At 36.6% G+C, this 21077-nt stretch overlaps 1 protein-coding gene across 1 annotated transcript in view; it reads left to right on the forward strand.

Moving 5' to 3' along the window:
* Positions 1-21077, forward strand: part of LOC141432488 (cyclin-dependent kinase-like 4) — a 66095-nt gene that overhangs the window by 15360 nt on the left and 29658 nt on the right. The window contains 3 exon segments of the mRNA XM_074094072.1: positions 4506-4625; positions 14875-15040; positions 15528-15599. Coding sequence (XP_073950173.1) covers positions 4506-4625; positions 14875-15040; positions 15528-15599 — 358 coding nt within the window.

Here is a 21077-nt window from a genome sequence, read left to right on the forward strand (position 1 = left end):
AGGCGTCTCCTGCGTAACAAATAACATTTATAAATAAAAATCGGCCAAGAGCGTGTCGGACACGTCCAAAATAGGGTTCCGTAGCCATTACGAAAAAAATAAGTGATATTTTTCTAAGGATTTCGTATTTTGTACGGAATATTCCATCATAGGTATATTTAGGCTTAGGCTGCTATTTACTCTTAAACTACTAATAATTCTCAAGAAAACTTAACCGTTATAGGTATTCCTTGTAAGTTTGATATAAGTACTTACTACCATCCTGAATTTTTTCTAATTTTTCCACCCACCGGTTTAGATTTTAGAGGGGGGGACGCTCGATTTTAATGAAAATTTGCACTTTAAAGTTGAATATTTTGCAAACAAATCACTGAATCGTTTTAGTAACCCGCTGGTTACTGATGATGGTTTTCAAAGACCTATCCAAGTACCCCACACTACAAGGTTGGATGAGAATGATGTTAAGCAAGCGAATCTTCAAAAGTCCACTGCCTCCACTCAGATCCGCTCTGGCGAGGAAATCTCCAGCATACTCTCATCCTCGCATCTACAACAACATCTGCAAAGATTGTGATATTAAGCTTCTATCGGTCCCTAGAGCTAAAGTTGTTGTAAAAGAATGGATTGGCTCTTTATCTTACTTGGAGACAGAAAATGTCTAAATGTTGAAATGACTTACACCTACTTCTTAAAACACCGTATTCTTGACATGACTGTTATTCAAATAAACTTGATACAAAAATCTCTCAAGATTAACGTACTTACTTACAATTCTCAAAATACCTAAATCTCGTACTAAGCTGCTATGAAAAAATGTCTAAATTTGGAAATCACCATTTTTCGTAAATATTAGCGATGAATAACTAAATTAATTATCAACTTGGATTTCATCCAATCATGTCTTGTTGCTATTTATATCATAAATACGATCGAAAATTTAATACCTAGTCCAAATTTTTGGTATTATGATTATGAGACAGTCATTTTGATCTTTGGGCCATTTAAAGATATTGTTGAATTTTGGTAATTATGAAACTAATACATTTTCACCTTCAGTCTTAATATATTTGAAGGAGATTTTCTTTTTACCTACCAATTATATGTTTTGGATATCGGATGTAATGTGTACCTAAAGGTAATCAATGACATTTTGTTATACGGAAAATAAATCAATTTTAGATTTTTGTCATTTTGAAACTAATCTGTTTTGACATGCATTGCGACGTACATGTGAACATGGTAATTATTATGATATTATTGGTCGTAGCGAACCCGGTAACATTGTCTTTTACCCCCTAAAACAAGTGCAGTGTGATTCGTCCATTGTCCATAACCATCCATCGTCCATAAGTCGCTACAACCTGGATAGAGTGGTCGTGGTTGTTGCATGAGAATCAGAAATGAAACTTCATGACGTCCGGAGTCCTGGAGTCCGGAGTTAGCGCAATGAACAGAGCAAACAGCAGCTCGAGGAGCACCGCCTGGCCACAGGGATAGTTCGAGTACTGCAATACCTTAATTGTGTTTAAACTCTTTTTGGCGTGCGATACAAAACAAATCCTCGGACGACTCTCTCAAACAAAGAAGTGGCGCCAAACTAAGTAAGCTTGCATACCTACTTGCCAACCAAAAACAGAATTTGGTATAAGTACTTACAATCGCCTGCATTCTTCTGAACAATAGTCCGACAATGTGAATGGATAGAGTATTAAGTAACTAATCTGTTTGTCCGCCGTGTTGTAAAAATGTTCACGTTTGCATTGTCTCGTTTGCTTTTCTGCGTGGTGTTTTTACTTAAACATTTTTTTTTCAGTGTCTTATATTTTCTCATAGTCTCAAGGTCGGTCAAGATTAATGCCAATTGTAAATTAGGCAGCTACATTGCGTTCCGCATTCAAATTTAAATGCATTCGAGTCGATATTGATGTCTAGACCAGAGAGGAATATTAAGTACTTAATACAATTTGGTTTGTATTGAAGAAAATGACGCTTTATTTCCTATAATTTCATTTGTACTAATTTTATTTTCCCTTCTGATCAGTGAGCCATGACCTTAATTTGCCATATTAAATGCCATAATGCTTGAGTGTCATAATCATAAATTAGTATCCAAATTTCTTAATAATCGTAATACTTATTCATAATCCATACTATTTTACGAGTAAATTGTCAATTATAGTAGTATATTGAACAAGATTTTTTTTTAAATCAGTCAGAGATGCTCTACAAAAACAACCAAAGTTATGTTAGTTTAGTATGGATTGGATATGAAAGTGTACATAATATATAAGATGTCGTATTAAAGTTCAAAGAATTTATGCCACGATAATGAATGCATAATTGCTTAAAATAGAATATGCATTCCTCAAACACCCATTATATGGTTATTCTGACCCAGTGTTCCATAATTTATTAAGTACCTACCTACTTAATTCATGGTCAATTTACATTTGGATATGAAAGTGTACATAATATATAGGACGTCGTATTAAAGTTCAAAGAATTTATGCCACGATCATGAACGCATAATTGCTTAAAATAGAATGCATTCCTCAAACACCCATTATATGCTTATTCTGACCCAGTGTTCCATTATTTATTAAGTACCTACCCACTTAATTCATGGACAATTGATTGGATTGATTGGTTGTATTTTGTTAATTTTCTTTTGTACAATAAAGAGTTTACATACATACATACATACAATTTACATTGTGAGTTTACCTAACCCTAAGATGTACGATGTAAAAAGGCTCAGGTCAGGGCGACTTGGTTCACAGTCTTATTACGTCACATTCCTTAATCTTCCACAATGCCATGTCGTCAATATACAATTCCTTAATCGTCCTTTTCTAACCCGTCCAGATCCTAAGGATCTGGACAAGTTAGGAAATGACGATTTTTTATATTTTAAATCTTGTCTACATCGGAGCTTTTACTAAAAGGCTTTAGACCAATGACTCTCCTTCAGCAGTTGGTACTCATGGGCGGGTGTTCATTTCCCATCAGATGACCCGCATGCTCGTTTGCCACCTTCTGATAATAAAAAAATCTATATTGACCACAGCGCTATTTGGTCCACAATCTTAACTCTTCCACATTTTTATCAGACGTCTAACTGATGTTCAATATGAAGCGTTTAAAATAGGTGTTTTAAAAGCTTGGCATGTAGCTATTACTTTGTTTGCTGAGGATGTAATTGGTGTGGTGTGACGTATGGTACGCATCTAATCTCATAATTTACGCAAGACATAATAATAATGTTAAAGACATAATAATGTGTTGTTTTATAACAATACGGTATTTGACTACTCCTGAATTTGCCATGTCTTATATATTATTATGAAAATATAGGTATACAGAAAGTGTTTAGCGAAGAGAAAACATAAATCAGTTGAAAATTAGATTTATAGTGATTTTTTGAAAAATCTATATACCTGTCTCTTTCTCAAACGCTTTTCTCTATGCAGCAAGTATGGCGCTACTAGCGTGTGACGTCACATGCCAGTATGTCTTTCTTTGTCTAATCTTGGATTTCAAACCTTTATAATTTTGTTATTTGTAAAGGTAGTTTAAAATTTGTTTCCCTATTCGATAACAGGCATTGTAAAGTTTTAATTTATAATACGTATAAAAACTAGTCAAATACCGTATTCTGAACAATTAATGGATTCGGAGAAAAAGCAGTGATTGAGCGTAACAGCGGTATTAAGTATATTAATGTTTTATATATGTGTTATATATTTATTGTATATAGTAAGGTATTTGAGATTTACATATGCATTAACATTGATAAAAATAGTGAAAGTTTTAATAAGAAATCATACATAACATAACTAACAAACTTAAGTAGGTACCTACATAAAATAAAAACAGTTATGAAAAACAGTACATTATGATTGACAAACATTACATTATCGGTGGTAGATTTTTTTGATATTCATAAGTCATAATCATAAGCAGGGGCCGGACAAAAAGTGCCCGTCAAACCACTTATAGGTGATTTCAAATAGTATTTTTGACTATCATAAACAATTATCACATCATTTATGAACCTCTTTATTAAACGATATGAAATTTATTTTATTCACTGAATTCCATTGATTTATTTACGATTATTTTGTTACTTAATTAATGCTACTTTGTTACTACATGTCGCACGGAAGTTTAAATAAAAACATCATCTTGTTAAATTTATTAAGCAAAAAAAAAGATTACTTATATTATAATTATATTAGCAATGCATGAAAATTAAAAGTTAGCTAGTAAGTAAGTGAACAATGTTTACAAACTGAAAAGCAGAATGTAAAACTAATTTTCCCCTCGACGTGTCTATCCACCCTCGCCGTACCGGCTCGGGTAGCTATATGAACGTCTCGGGAGAAATGGCTCGTTTTATGCTCTTGTTGTACAATCTATTTGACTTTATGAATTGCGAAAATTATGAGAGTCGATATGAACCCATTTTCAGCATGGCCCCAAAGTGATGAAGCGCGTTGTTCCAGAACCTGAAGCATCCCAACCTTGTGAACCTGATCGAGGTGTTTCGTCGCAAGCGCAAGCTGCACCTCGTGTTCGAGTACTGCGACCACACCGTGCTGCATGAGCTGGAGAAACATCCTGCGGTTAGTATCTGTGAGCACTTTGACGCTTCTGGGCTAGAGGGGGCAAGTCAGGGCTGGATTTAGAGGTCTGGAGGCCTTGGGGCAAAAAAGGAGTGGAGCCAAAAACTATTTTCCAAATAAAATGAGGGACATTTGAGATTTTGATATTTTACTGATTGCCTGATTGAAGTGAACAAATATCGATGAAATTCTTTTTTTTTCGTTTACCTACTCGGCGAAATTGTTTATTGTGGGGGCCCTTTCTTTTGTGGAGGCCCGGGGGCTGATGCCCCGTTTGCCCTCCCCTAAACCCGGCCCTGGGGCTAGTCACATTATTTTTAGGTTAAATCATCCCTCCGTGCTTGTTTTCTCATTCACATAACAAGGCTTGCGAGGTTTTTCAAAAGTGAATGCATAATAATTATGCATTTGTATAACGAATATTCACGGTTACAGTGCAGCGCTGCACTCTCCTGCCTGTGTACCTACCTGGGTTTTAAAACCTATAGACCACGGAGGAGGGCTAATCTAAAATTCGAAATTCAAGGTTTGTCATGTCCCTCTCACTTTTACTAAATATTATGGTTTGTTCGTGTTATGGAGACTCTCAAAACAGCTGATCAAGCTCACCCTGCCGTATTCTATTTATTCATTTCTGGCTGGGGGTAGATATTACACGTGTCCGTCTAAAACTAAACTTTGGACTTGTTTTGTCGAGTTTGTTATAAAATACGGATACTTACAAAAAATTACATGTCAACTGAACACACATTGACAAGACGGCGACAAAAGGTTGGCTTTTTGAGTGACTTAAAGGACAACTGGGTACAATTACCTTGTCGTTATTCTCATTAAATATTTGCGAGCTGCGCAAACGCTGCGCGTGACGAGACTGGCCCCCGGGTGGGGAGAAAATGACAGCCAATTTTATACTTACGCCAAAAATATGATTCTTCATTCTTCTAGTACAATGGAGTCCTATATGTAGAAGAAAGTAGACTGACCCGTATCTTTGGTACGTACTTATACGGCGTGACTAAGTACCTACCCTTCTGCATTTTATTGCCATTCTAGAACTTTCATAGTCTTCCCATCATGCGGCTATAAGTACCTACGTATTAATTTTACCTTCGCCTCTAGAGGTTAGGTAAATGTAAAACAGTAGGCAAGTCAGCGATGGAAAAGAAAGTCGATCGAATCCGCTCTGCCGCACACGACGCACGCGCACGTTTATACAACAGTCTGCGCGCCCGCAGAGGTCACACGTGAATAACCCGGTAACAGACAGTTGATAAAGCAAAACCCAACCAGTTTAGACATGTGAAGTGAACATAATAGTAGAATTGTACGGTCAGCATCAAAAGTAGCTGGTTACTTTTTTACTCTGTCACATTAACCCATTTGTCAATCTTGTATGGCGCTAAGTACCTACCTACGTGGCTGTAAAACGACAAAGTACAAAAGTAACCAGCTAATTTTGTTGCTGACTGTACAACGAGTGTATAAAACGATAAATTTTTATCAGTTTAGTAATGAAGAACACAGAAAAAAAACGGCCAAGGGCGAGTCGGAAGTCGGAGCGCACAAATGCCTCCGTATAAATTTTTAGTTAAAAATATAAGTATAAGTACCCCACATTTTAAAAGTGTGGGGTTATTTTTGTCACTTAACAAAAAATATTAAAATACATGCACCAAATTTTAAGTGCAAAGGTCAATAAAAATTTTCGGAACAAAATTTTGTAAAAATGTCTGACTGGTGGCTTCTCATTCGTCTGTCTCCACTGTCTTCGAAAAAAAAAACAGTTTTAAATAACGATGCTCAATTTGCTGGAGTAAGTACCTAGGTCAACACAAATTGTATTTTTGACTTCATTTTTACCGATGAAACTCAATAGGTCTTATAATTATTTTCTTTTGCCTAGTGTGTGTGACCCTAAAGCAAACAAAGGAAGATCAATCTATATTGTATGTAAACTACGAATAAATTATTCGTAGATTGTAAAACAACCTTTCACAAAGTCGAGGCTAAGGCTAACTAACGTAATCTAATTTTCACTGTCATTGTGTTACTTTATACCGCGTTGCGTGACTTGCCGTATTTCTGTTTATTTTAGTTTTTCGCAGAGACTGATGAAAGGGTAAAGGTCGGGAGCCTTTGACCCTGACCGGTCTGCTGTAGCCATTCGTCTTTCTATCACAATTGAGTAGTTTCCCGGGTAAAAAATATCCGTCAGTTAGACTAACTATCAGAAGATATTGATCGCGTAGACTCTGGCCAGCGAAAGCTGTCCACGGGAAGAGCGTGTCGGATAGACCAATATAGGGTTCCGTAGCCATTACGAAAAAATCAAGTAATATTATGTGCGTTATAACACAATTAAAACACTTACTACAGTCTTAAAATCTATTACCAGAAAAAGAGCGTATCTTTACGGCACTTACGTCCTTTTGTTGAGAAGCGCAGTTTTTCGGCAATAACTCAAAAACGGTATATCCGATCATGTCGAAACTAATTTTCGTTGAAAGTATTTAAGTATTAAGCGTTAACGTTCCTTATTTTTTGGACAAACGGTTTACAAGATAGAGGGGAGGGGAGCACAATTTTTGATACTTTGGGAGCGATTATTTCCAGAAATCTTCACTTAATCAAAAATTTGTTTGAGAAACCTTACTATCTTTTCAAAAGAGCGGTCGAACTATGTGCCACACGTTGATGCGAGTTAAAAATTCTTTTTTTTTTTCAATTTTTGTTACGTGTATGGAGTGCCTCCCTATAAATATTTATTTTTGTAATTTAACTACAAAACTAAATAGCGGCTTTGACAACACATCTGTACTCCAACTTTCATTGATATACATCTTGTAGTTTTCGAGTAAAATGCCTGTGACATACGGAACGGACGGACGGACAGACAGACAGACAGACGGACTTGACAAAACTAATAGGTTTCCGTTTTTGCCATTTTGGCTCCGGATCCCTAAAAAATGAGGCTGACAACACTTGCTTAAACGATGTTGATACTTAGAAATCATTTACATTCTTCAAGCTGCATCAAAATTCATGTAGTAATGTGTGAAAGTTGATGATGCACTTAGGATGTCAGTGTCCATTTACGTACAGTCCAGACGCATCCATTTTTGGACCATTTTGACCAGATTGGCATTGAATATATCTTCTAACATTTGAATTCTAACATAATCTTATAACATTTTGCATTTTGAGGATGGTAGGAGGTTGAATTAAACAAAAAATAATTTATTTATTTGTTTTAGACGAAGTATTAAAATTATCACAATTAATATGTCAATTTTGACAGTCTCCAAATTTTATTCCAATATTATAATTTTTATTCATTTGTGTGATAGGCCATTAAATAATGGTTTGAAATTCATTAAATATAGAGCGGTCTCTTAATTATATATATATATATATATATATATATATATATATATATATATATATATATATATATATATATATATACTTAGTGATTTACGTATTAAAACTCAATGGTCCGTGGTCTTTTTTTTTTGTCATTTATACATCTACAGTGGTAGAGCTATATACCCGAAAACCACTCAAAAATATGTATTAGTTTAAGAGAAAAAAAACGTTAATTTTTGAGTTCTAACCGTTTTACTACAGAAACACTTGGTTTTTTATATTAAAATTTTGTGAGTTATGTGTACTAGTTGTGTGTAAACTATATAAAAAAAATCAAGTCAATATACTTAGCTCAAGGGCAGATGTTGTTTGTTCCCTTATCCAGCTACGGCCTTTGGTGACAATACGAGTACAATAATCTGGTAGTGATATTTTGGTGGTCCTGCTAGGATCGTCTCCGCAGGCCTCCGTCATTTATGAACCGATCTGATTTTTTTTTTGCGTTCGTCTAGGAATGTCTTCAATTAGGTCCTATTAACACCAAATCAGAATCTGATGATTGGATCTTAAGGAAATCGAGGGAACTCTTCAAATGGTGTAGGGACACCTGTAGTAAATTGGATATATTTAGTAGTAACTCGTGCATTTGCTCTTGAAAATCATCATTTAGTGAACTGGAACTGATAATGAAGACAAAGTTGACCATCGAAGTTACTACTCAATAACAAGTAGGTATTTAACGGGTTGAATTTTAATTAATTTGACACAGTTGCTAAGCAATTTATGCTCCTCGTAATGCATATGGTAAAACGGGTGGTGAAGCACCAGGACTCTTCAATAATGAACGTCTCTGCATCGGAAAAAGCAATCTTTCGTAAAAGCTGACGAGTAATTGTTATTAAACTATTGTATCTTAGATTATTTACACTAAAAAGCGTGAAAAAAAAATTATAACAAAAAAATTAACCGACTACAAAAAACCATGAGAATAAAATTCTGAGTGAATTAAACAATTTCCCGGGAAATATTTATATATGTACTCTGTGCCGGGACTAAAATCAACCTGTGTCCTTCTCAGTGTCTCAAATTATCTGTAGGTAAACTAAAGTTCACCAAGATCGGTTGAGTACTTTAAGCGTAACGAACAAACAAACAATATTTCATTTCCTTATTTAAAATAATTCCTTCCGTAATTTGCAAACGACTTTGCTGATCTACTCGTAGTCCATCTTTTTTTTAAGTTTTCTGACAGTTACTTTGTCTTGACAGTTTTTTATTACCTACGAAAAACGAGAAAATTTAAGAAAAATAGGTATGTACCTGAAAATGTGGAATAACACATGATAACACATACCTAGGTATAGGCTGGGAATCTTTTGACTGCAATAATTTCATAAGTATTAATGTAATGTTTGTCGTAATTATTTGTTAGTCATATTTTTTTCCCCGCTGAAACCGTACATTTTTCATAAATTTTTAAATAGTCAACCTGTAGAACTCTATAGGTTAGGTTAGGTTAGGTTTTATAACAATTCTGAAAAATAAATGGTTTCAGAGGAAAAAAAGAGTTACTTATGTCAAACATTATTGACGACCGGATGGCCAAGTGGTTAGAGAACCTGACTACGAAGCTTGAGGTCCCGGGTTCGATTCCCGGCCGGGGCAGATATTTGTGTGATTAACACGAATGTTTGTTCTCGGGTCTTGGATGTTTAATATGTATTTAAGTATGTATTTATCTATATAAGTATGTTTATCCGTTGCCTAGTATCCATAGTACAAGCTTTGCTTAGTTTGGGACTAGGTCAATTGGTGTCAAGTGTCCCATGATATTTATTTATTTATTTATTTAAACATTACCTACATTATGACAAACAATACATTATGACTATCAATTTTCGACCAGTCGATGTAAACCTGTATAGGCTAATTTTGATCCCAAAATTCCCGCGGGATCAATATAGAATTTCAAAATTTCAATCGCTTTGACATGAAATCCATTTCTGAAATTGATGTAGTTAAAAAAAACCACGGAAATTTTAGTGAAATCTTGGAATTCAGCTCCATTGCTAAGTAGATCCGTAAGGTTTACGGCTGCGAAGCCGCGACAAAGTCCTCAATACTAAGAAACCAACACATCAAGTTCACATCAACTACTGAATATTCTAACACGCTTTAACCTTAACCGCACCTGCCATGAATAGGTACTGCGGTTACGACCCGTCAAAGCGGAAAGGTGGCATTTTTCACCCTATCATACTGTCAGGAAGGTAAACACAAGGTAAATACTAAAATATGAATAGCTACAAGTATAATCAACCGAATTTGGAAGGGAGTAGCGGAACTATAGAACTTTTTGGTTAAAATATGAATTATTACAGAAGACACACATATACAGAAAATTTACACAAATAAACCAAAAAAAAATATGAGAGATTTGTCCTTTGTCTTTAAGAGGGTCGCTGGCGGCGGATGGATCGAGGGGCTGAAGACAGTGTTGCGGCGCGCCCTGGATGAGGCCTATGTCCAGCAGTGGAGGCTGATGATGATGATGATGATGGGGAGATTTGTAATTTTGTAGTAAGATTATACTCGTAAAGACTCGTATAACAACAGAACATTTTTACTGTTTAAAATCTAAACACGTCGACACTGTTTAAACATGTCGAGCTAAACTCGATTTAAGACGTGAGTTATCCGGGTCATTATATTTAATATGTTTAAAATCTGTTTTCGAATTGGGAAATTCTGGTAATTTTAGGGTTCCGTAACCTCAGTCGGCAAAAACGGCAGCCTTTTAGCATCACTTAATTCACTTTATTGTCCATCTATCTGTCTGTCTTAAATACTCAAATCTCCTTTTTTTTCAAAAAAATAATTACATTACCTATTATAATTCTTTCAACTAGCTAGCAAAACAAAATAAATTAGAAATACGTTATATAGATAAAAAATAAAATTACAGGCATGTAGGGGTCCCTTGGTTACGGACCTAACTCTATAAACATCTTAGGAGACGAGTTTTTTTTTCTTTTTATGTATTTTTATGTGTATTGGATATGTTTAAATAAATGATTCTCACTCTCATCTACATTATCATGTCTAAATTTATAGGTAGAGTCATTCACGATGACGCGTGCCGTGGCTCTTATTACAATGTTTCAATATTTATATTAATACAAGAGAAACTATACATGCATTTAATTAAACATAACAAGGGTCATTATTTCACGAGTGTGTGTTTATAAAACGAGCCTTGGCGAGAAGTGTTTTTTTTAATTTGTGGCAGTCTGTAAGGAAGAACTTCGTGTACTATGTTTGCGACAGTTTGGCGGATATTTCCAAGCATATTGGAGAAAAAGTTTATTATTGTTATACTATAGTATCCTCACACAACTGAACTGAGGGCAATCTTTAATTTGCTGACAAAAACATTACGTCTTGAACCAAATAAGTATGTCTAGGGTCTTCAATCTTCATGACCACCGGCCAAGTCGTAGTACTCCCTACATATTCTAATCTAACATCTAACTATTGGATTATAAAAGGATGTACTTAGGTGTTATTTTTAAAGACTTCGAGTGAAAAGGTTTTAGGTTTTCGTATTCTATATTTAATGTTTATATTTAGAAGTGATAAGAGGGATGGTGGCGATAGTGCATCAATATATCGTCACTACTTTGAAAAAAACCCGGGTGTGGCCCGTAATATGAGCAAATAATTAAAACATAGATCATACTCCTCAAACTTAACAACATTAGTTCAGCGACTTTAAAAATAATTATTTTTTTTTAATTTTAATTACTATTTTAAGTTTAGTCGAAGAAGCAATGTAAAGCAAAATGCTTGATGTTTGTAGCGTGACAGGCGACGTCAGTTGGGTTCTAGGATGGCGTACATTGATAGCAGTATTTAATTTGTATGAAAAAAGGAAGATTCGATTTGTAGCATTCGAAGATGGCGGATGTAGACAATATCTAATTTTGCTCTTTCTGTTTTAGTTGAATAATTTTGATAGTGTTTTATGCGGATTAACCTTAACAGTGAACAGTGATCCCAAAATCCTATATTGCTCTCGTGTCTAACATTTTTAATGCGCAAGTGGTCTCCACGTGGTTTCTGGAATTTTACTATCAAGTTGCAAAACCACAATCACCGTACAACGTGCTTTAATTTAACTTGACACTGGCGAAATTGTCCTATTAATTAGGACAGAAAAGCCATATTTTAAAAGAGAAGAAGAAGAAGAGAAAAGGAAAATTCAAAGACTTGACGAGGACGATCTATGTTTTAATTTTTTGCTCGTATTACAGGCCACACCCGTTATACGATGCTATATTGTCCACGACGTAAGTATTTCAAGTGATGTCATTCCAAATCTATCAAGTCTTGCGCTGTAACCTGAAAGGGACTTTCCCAAATTGTACCGGAAGCATAAAATTCTGAGAAACCTTCGCTGTACACTTTCAATTCGTAACGATTATTATTAATGTCTAACTTTGTCAAAGGTACCTAATAAACGTAAAAGGTTGAATATTTTATTGCTTCATGCGTTAGATACTTTACTTAGGTCCGTATCAATGAACTGAAACAATTACTTTGCTCACCCGCGAATAGTTACGTTTATGCAAGAAATGTGTGTTCATGCAGTTCCTCCACCTCCACACTGTAAGAACAAACACAAATCTCGCAAATCCACCACTAATTGATATCATGGTGGTGCTGAAGCGCTTTGCGTAAACGGTTGAATAAGGATTATAAAGTATTTTTTCTCGTCTAGCAGACTTTTGTAGTTTTAAAAACATATAAGTTAGGTTATTTTTAAGGATGGAATGTTTGCTAAGACGCGGCTAGAGGCAACAAAAGGAAACACGTCCGATGTTGCAACTTGACTCTTGACCTTCAGCGATGTTGGCATGCACCTATTGCGTTTGCGCAAACTTCCTTTGAGCATAGTTGGTACCTATGTACAATAGTGATCCATAATGAGATAATGAGCACTAAGTTGGTCAATTTAAATAAAAAACTCATTGAAATAATGAAACGAGGTTAATCCGACGATTACAGATTGGTGAAATTCAACTCGCATGATTTGCACTGAAATAAAAAATGCAAGTTAAAATATCTAATGATATCTATGGAATCGTCCATACCATAGATGAGATATCATTAGATATTTTCCATAATATGGATCCAAATAGCCACGGACTGAACTAGGTGGAGGCAGGCCCAAGAGGCGCTGGCTGTTAGGTAACCGGGACGAATGGGAAAACCGGCCAAGAGCGTGTCGGACACGCCCAAAATAGGGTTCCGTAGCCATTACGAAATATTAAGTAATATTTTTCTAAGGATTTCGTATTTTATACGGAATCTTCCAAGTTTAGGTATATTTTATACCTTAGGCTGCTATTTACTCATAAACTACTAATAATTCTCAAGCAAACTTAGTCGTTATAGTTTTCCTTGAAAGTTTGATATACTTCCTACCATCCTGAATTTTTTCAAATTTTTCCTCCCACTGGTTTAGATTTTAGAGGGGGGGGGAGGCTCGATTTTAATGAAAATTTGCGTTTAAAGTTGAATATTTCGCAAACAAATCACTGAATCGAAAAATCGTCTTAGAAAACCCGTAATGGTTGTAAAAGACCTATCCAACGATACCCCACACTATAGGGTTGGATGAGATTTTTTTTTTTTTAAAATTTTTTAATTATACCATTTTGTCGGCATAGTTTACTTATATATCCGTGCAAAATTACAGCTTTCTACCATTGATAGTCCCTGAGCAAAGCCGCGGACGGACAGACAGACAGACATGGCGAAACTATAAGGGTTCCGCTTTTGCCATTTCGGCTCCGGAACCCTAAAAATGGGGGAGGACCTTTAACCTCTTATTCCTCTTACATAACCAGTACTCCTAGGGGTGAAATTATTTCCTAACTTAATTGGGGTGATTGGGGTGGTCACAATGAGGGCTATTGCGTATGAATTCGCCGCTAGAGGCGCTCTAGTGTAGCGTGAGGTCTCTGAAATGTCAAATCTCGTAGTTTTAGGGTGAGCTACGCGGGTTTATTTAGAATTAGAGTAATTTTGTGAATATTTTGCATAACCTGAAATTAATTATGGCAATTATGCGTTACGGGGCAATGAATGTCTGTGTTTTGAGACAGTTTTGTCTTTGGTAAACTTTTGTCCTCCCTTTTTTTCCGAACAAAACGGGACTACGCAACACTGTGGTTGCTCGATATTTTTATGGTACGGTTTTAAGGTATATTAAATAGGATTTTAATCTTAACTTTTGTTTTCAAGCCCGTAATGGCCGTAATAATAGACCTTGAAAGCCACTCTTAAAAACCTCACGCATCAGTGGCGCCATCTAGAAAGACAAAAAACGATAGCCCTCATTTATGTATCTAACACTCCTCGCTTCGCTCGTCATCGTACCGAATTATTCAGAACATAAATTTACATTTAATGTGACCAATTACTTACGTTACCGAAATCTCTTTGAAGTGGGATGGGAATAATATTTGGTCCCTTCCAATGTCGGTTATGTAATATGGTTATGTACAGTCAGCTGCGTTCATCTGCCACAGCGGAGCATTCAAAAACACCGGACACGTCCAACCGGCTCCAGAAATAGAGTCGTATCAAATATTTATGCACGCTTCTTGTGTCGGATATTGGTACTGGTTACTGTACCTATGGGAAACAATGTCTTAGGTACATTGCGGCGCTGCATTGACCACTACAAACTCGTTGAGTCGTTGGCTTTACGGCGCCGCAATGTAATGCAACTTGCACGATTTTTCTTGCAAGACTAAACTCTGCTTTAAATTGCATGTCTCTCCCACTCTTATCTCACAATCACCTCCCTCTCCAGGGCTGTCCCGAGCTACTGTCGAAGCAAATAATCTGGCAGACGCTGCAGGGCGTGGCGTACTGCCACCGCCACAACTGCATCCATCGCGACGTGAAGCCAGAGAACATCCTGCTGACCGCCGAAGGTGTCGTCAAACTGTGCGACTTCGGCTTTGCTAGGATGATCAGTGCGTATCTAAGTTTATTGTTCGTAGAAGTAAAATAAATGACAAGCAAAACTCACAAAAAATTCCGTCACTGCTCTTCAAAAAGTTGTATCTAGTTAGTAATTTCATACTGAGATACGAGCTTTGTTGTAAGTAGGTATTTAAATTGGTACTTAGTGACTTTTGCTTGTCACACGACGCAATGCATTTTGAGCTCTTACATGTAAACACGACACCATATCGTGTCGTGCTACGACGCGGCATCGTTTCAAGATGCGACATCGTGTCGTGGAAAATGCACAGTGCAATCTTTTGTTGATTTCCACGAGACGACATCGCATCGTAAAACGGTGCCGCAGAAAACACTACACGCAATGATTTTTCCATTGCCATTTCGAAAAAACAACATCTCATACATAGATCAAACAGTTCTCCACAAACGCTTATTTCTTTTAACCATCTCCCGTCCCGCGCCCCTCCTAATCCTTATCCCTCGTCCTCCCAACAGGTGGCAGTTGTTCATCGGAGTACTCGGTGCACACCATGATACCCTTCGGCGTGGACGTCCGGAAACGTGCTAGTAACTATTAACTCTGATATACATTACTAGCCTTAACCCTCGGCTTCGCCCGCATTAGAAACAGCTTAATCCCGTCTTAACTCAAGTGTTGTAAATTATGCCCGTGCATTTTTTTTAAATACCTATACAACGACAATTGTTTCTTGACACGATTCTAATTATCATGACATCGCAATAAATAAATGACAGAGTTTGTCCTGAAAAAAGGTTTCGGTACAATTTTAAAGGACCGCCATCTCTTGATTGCAAACGAAGTTAACACGTCGCCCATTAAAAAATAAGTCACAACAAATACTAATTAACAAGGACATAATATGATCATTTACGTGCTTTTGGTATCATAACTAATAGTTACTGTTTTTTTAAAACGTTTTTCAATAAAAAAGACTCGTCAAGATTGTTTACCCTTTTTCTAATGCTACAAAAACCAAGTATAGGTCTCGTTTCGACCTTTTTTTTTTCTTAGCCCGTTACGCAGTGTCGCACTGCTGGGCAAAGACCTCGTCTTTTTCGCCATTTGGCCGAATAAACAATTATTTTCTACAGATATGGTATTCTCGTTTAGTGGGGCTTACTTAGAGCTGCTGTAAAAACATTAATAACCCTCCTTCGGGGAGTCGGGTAAAAGCTAGACAACGTAAAGTTTTAAGAAGACAGATATGAGGGCGGAGGTATAATTTTTGTGGAGTTCCCTTTATTCCGGAGGCGGAGGTGAAATTCCGTTACATAAAACCCTACTTCAAACTACTTACTTACCTTATACTACTTAACCAATGTGGTTGTGAACCTCTTAACCCTTCCCCTGCATGAATGAGTTATGCAAAGGCTGTATGATAGTAGAGCACGCGAGCGTGCTTCCATATAAACTGTAATAAAATCGTAATGTTGTTATGCTATCGGAACATATCGAACTTTTATAGATAAACGATATTGCTGATATTTGTTTTTTTTTTTAATTTTATTGCGTTTCTAAGAAATAGGGTACTATCGCTAGACTGATTCCCCCCGAGGACGTCAGGTACCCGAAATAATCAACAAAATTCCGAAACACCGGAAATATTCCGAAAGCGCTGGTACCTAGTGTTAAAAACCGGCCAAGAGCGTATCGGACACGCCCAAAATAGTGTTCCGTAGCCATTACGACAAAATTAAGTAATATTTTATTGGCAACATCAGTCATTTGTAGCCTAGTATCACCAAAATATGTACAGGGTGTTCGGCACATGGGCCGTCAATTTTTTTTGGGATACTCTTGGGGTTATACTTTCTATCTTTTCACCATTGGACCTTGGGTCCTAAGTGTCATGGTTTCGGAGATATGATTTTTTTGTCTTTTTTCTTAAATTTCCCGAAACCCGCCTTTAAACGTTCGTAACTTTTTTATTAATGAATGTAAATTTTTTTTGTATTTATTACTTGGTATAATACGTGCTTATTCAAATAATAATATTTTTTTTATAATTGATCATTATAATTGATAGTCTCAACGGGACGTACAAGATTTTTTATTCCACAAAATTACCGATTGTGTAAAAAAAATTCTACTTCGAAATTTAATTATTATAAAACAAGACAAAAATTACTTCTAGCTTATGACCTAAAGTGGGTCAAATTGTGCCGCTGAGTGTATTAGCAGTCAAAATGCGGTCTACATTATTTTCGTATATTTGCGTATAGCGTAGTCGTTAGTTTTTAATGCGACACCGGAAAACTAAACGTTTGTTTATTTAAAGTTTTAATAATACGTACATCGGTAAAAGTAAACGTTTATTTACTTTAAACAAACTGTTTATAATTAAATACCTGGGTACAATACCTTAGGGCGCTTCGGCTAAGGACCCTGCGCACGCAGAAAACAAATTGAAAATGTTTCAAAGTGAAAATTTAATTGGAAAATTTGAAGTTAAAAATTATTAAAGTAAATTTTGCACTCCTAGATTAAGAGTGTCACGCTACAAACATCAAGCATTTTGCTTTACATTGCTTCTCCGAATAAACTTAAAAGTGTTTTGCAGGTGGTAGGACCTTGTGCAAGGTCCGCCTGGATTGCTACCACCATCTTGCTCGCTAATCCTGCCGTGAAGCAGCAGTGCTTGCACTATTGTGTTTCGGCGTGGAGAGTAAGACAGCCGGTGAAATTACTGGCAAGTGAGGTATCCCATCTTAGGCCTCTAGGTTGGCAACGCGTCTGCAATACCCCTGGTGTTGCAGATTTTTATGGGCGGTGGTGATCTCTTACCATCAGGAGACCCACTTGCTCGTTTGCCATCCAATCGAATAAAAAAAAAAAAAAAAGTGTAATAAAAATGAAAAAAACTAATTATTTTTAAAAGTCGCTGTACTAAATAAGGTTGTTCAGTTTGACGAGCATGATCTATGTTTTAATTATTTGCTCGTATATTACAGGCTACACCCGGTATATCATTATCAAATTATCATACATAATATCATAATAATTTTATATTGTTTACCTAAGAGGGATTAATTTACAAAGAATAGCTAAGTATTATTACTTTTTTCCACGTCTTCTGTCCAGAAATTAAAAAGAGCAGATGTCCAAATGATCTTCAAACTTTGCCCCCGACATGGCCCCGACATCGATAATCCGGCCCTGCAGGGCTACTACGAAACTTGAAACACGAAGTTCGTGTCGTGCGGTCCCTCTGACACTTACACTATTTAAAACGAGAGCGAGAGGGACGGTACGATACGAACTTCGAGTTACGTAGTAGCCCTGCTGGACGTCGCTGTTGTTGAACTAATAGCAACCGCAATGTTTTTGTCATTAGATTGTAGATAGATATCCGTGTTTGCTTGGAAGATTATCAGTCTTGCGCTAGGCACTACCTAGAAATTAGCAGTTCGCGTAACAATTCACCGTCAAGCAGTTATATATACGTATGCTCTCGGCGCCTAGTATCGCGCGTATAATATAGATTTAACCGTAAGCCGTGGTGTCCTAGTGGTTTGACCCATCGCCTCTCAAGCAGAGGGTCGTGGGTTCAAACCCCGGCTCGCACCTCTGAGTTTTTCGAAATTCATGTGCGGAGTTACATTTGAAATTTACCACGAGCTTTGCGGTGAAGGAAAACATCGTGAGGAAACCTGCACAAACCTACGAAGCAATTCAATGGTGTGTGTGAAGTTCCCAATCCGCACTGGGCCCGCGTGGGAACTGTGGCCCAAGCCCTCTCATTCTGAGGGGAGGCCTGTGCCCTGCAGTGGGACGTATATAGGCTGGGATGAATATAGATTTAACAGTCGCTGAACTTCATTCGCTAATTCATTCAGTCCTTTAATTACGTAATAGTACATTGTGTCTTAAGGGCGGTAAATAAGGAATTACGAACGAGAGTCTTCGACTGAGGGCTTTAATGAGTCGATGTTCGTAATTCTAGTACCGCCCGTGCGACATACAATGTTTTTCATCACATTTGAGAGTAAAATTTTATATTTCTAAAAGAAAAAATATAATTCTTCCAAATATTGGCGATACCTTAGGCTGCGCTCTTGGCAGCGCCGCCCTCCCCCTCCCCCTCCCTCAGCATGCGCCGCAACGTGCGTGTGCATGTGGTCCTGCAGCAGCGCGCGCAGCACCATCAGTACGGGCACTGACTCATTTACCGACCTTGGGCTTCATGACAAGAAAATTAGTACGGGCAATGACTCATTTACCGACCACGGGTTTCATGACAAGCACATTAAGGTTGAGGGTTTTATTTGGGGGGTTGCAACTAAGGTAGCCTGCATGTTTCGACACTGTTTACGAGCAAGTGTGATGAAAACTATAAAAGCCACTTACTACTGGTACTGGCTGGCTGGGCTGGTGGTGGTGGCTACTGGTGGTTTTAGTACTGGTGACTCGCATGCACAAATCATCTAGCCACTGTGTTGAAATTCTGGGATTTCCCTAAAATTCCGTGGGAACATTAGGATAAAAGTAGCCAATGCGTTATTTCTGACATTCAGCTATTTACATATAAAGGGAGATAGTCACTTAGCGTGAAAGAGCCAGATGCCATTAATTATTCCTTTATACGCTAATTGGTGGCATGGCTCCTTCACGCTAAGTGAACTAGGTATCTCCTCTAGCGAAATTCCGGGATTTTACGAAATTCCCAGAAATTATTTACATCACGGTCTTCTTCTGCATTATGTAGAATAATTGTGCAAAATTAGATATTTCTACACTACTTGCTTCCGATTTTGGGATTTCGTTTCGTAAAATCCCGTAATTTCGCTCCAACTGTCCAATCTAATGATTCTAGCGTGCAAAGCCGCAGGTAATGGAGAGTCCTTATAATTTCCCAACTATTTTTACGTTATCCGTTAATCGCTAGCCGGCACTTTATAAATGCGCCGCTCCTTATCGGCTATCATCGACCTCGGTCAGTACTAAACTGTAGCCTAATAACATAGCTGAGTTACGCCCAAGTAACTACTAACTTGTGGTTCTGTGAGCTGTAAAAATCATTTTTCACCTTAGCACCTCAAACAGGAAGGTTTTGCTATGAGAAATCAGTGAGCAAAATCGCATTTTGCTCACTCCGTGAGACAAAGTAACTTTTTAATTATTTTTTTAATATGCTATGTACAGTGTTGGGTCTACTCACTGAATTCCAAATATTTGAACTTCACTTTGATCTGTCATTTCACTTGAATTTTTGATATTAAAAATATATCGATAGAAACCTAATAAATTACATGACAACGAAATATTTCCAAAATGTAAATTTTCCCGATCTTAACCTCGTTGCACGAAAACCGCTTCTCTTGTTTTTTTTTTTTTAATAATTCCGTATGCTGCCTCTACAGATGGAATAAATATTTGTTAAATTGAATGATTTTTTAACAAATCTATTTATGTTTATGTAATAGAAATCTTAATAAAAATCATATTTAAAGGGAAATCTTAATAAAATTCATATAGGTTTAATAACATTTATAATAAATTAAAATTATACGTTTATTGTTCAACCTTTTTAATGACCTGAGGCTTTTTGCAGTATTAAAAAATAAGTGTGACGTATAGCACAAGAAGGTCTAAGTTCAAATTACAATGCATGTTATGAGTATGAGATTTGTATTGTACCTATCTCCTGGGCACGTTTTTATGGTTTTAAATGTGATTATTATACTTAATATTTGTTTCTTAATAATCGCATTATATTTAAAAAAAATGTGTTTGTTTTATAAACAGGTAGGTACGTATTACGTATATATATTATATATAGTATTACTCTTATGTTACATTTAAATGATGTTCTCGCTGCTGAGGTGAAAAATTGTATGTGTCACACGTTCCAAAGTTTTTTTGCATCTCGTGTATTTGAATCCCTTGATGCTCTCAGGATTCTAACCTAGAATCACTCGCTGACGCTCGTGATTCAATTATAGAATCCTTCGCTTACTCGGGATTCAAAATCAACACTCGCAACAAAAAACAACTTTGCTCTCTTGTTGCACAAATAACTATTT

The sequence above is a fragment of the Choristoneura fumiferana genome, chromosome 11 (genome assembly GCF_025370935.1).
Source record: "Choristoneura fumiferana chromosome 11, NRCan_CFum_1, whole genome shotgun sequence".
NCBI lineage: Eukaryota > Metazoa > Arthropoda > Insecta > Lepidoptera > Tortricidae > Choristoneura > Choristoneura fumiferana.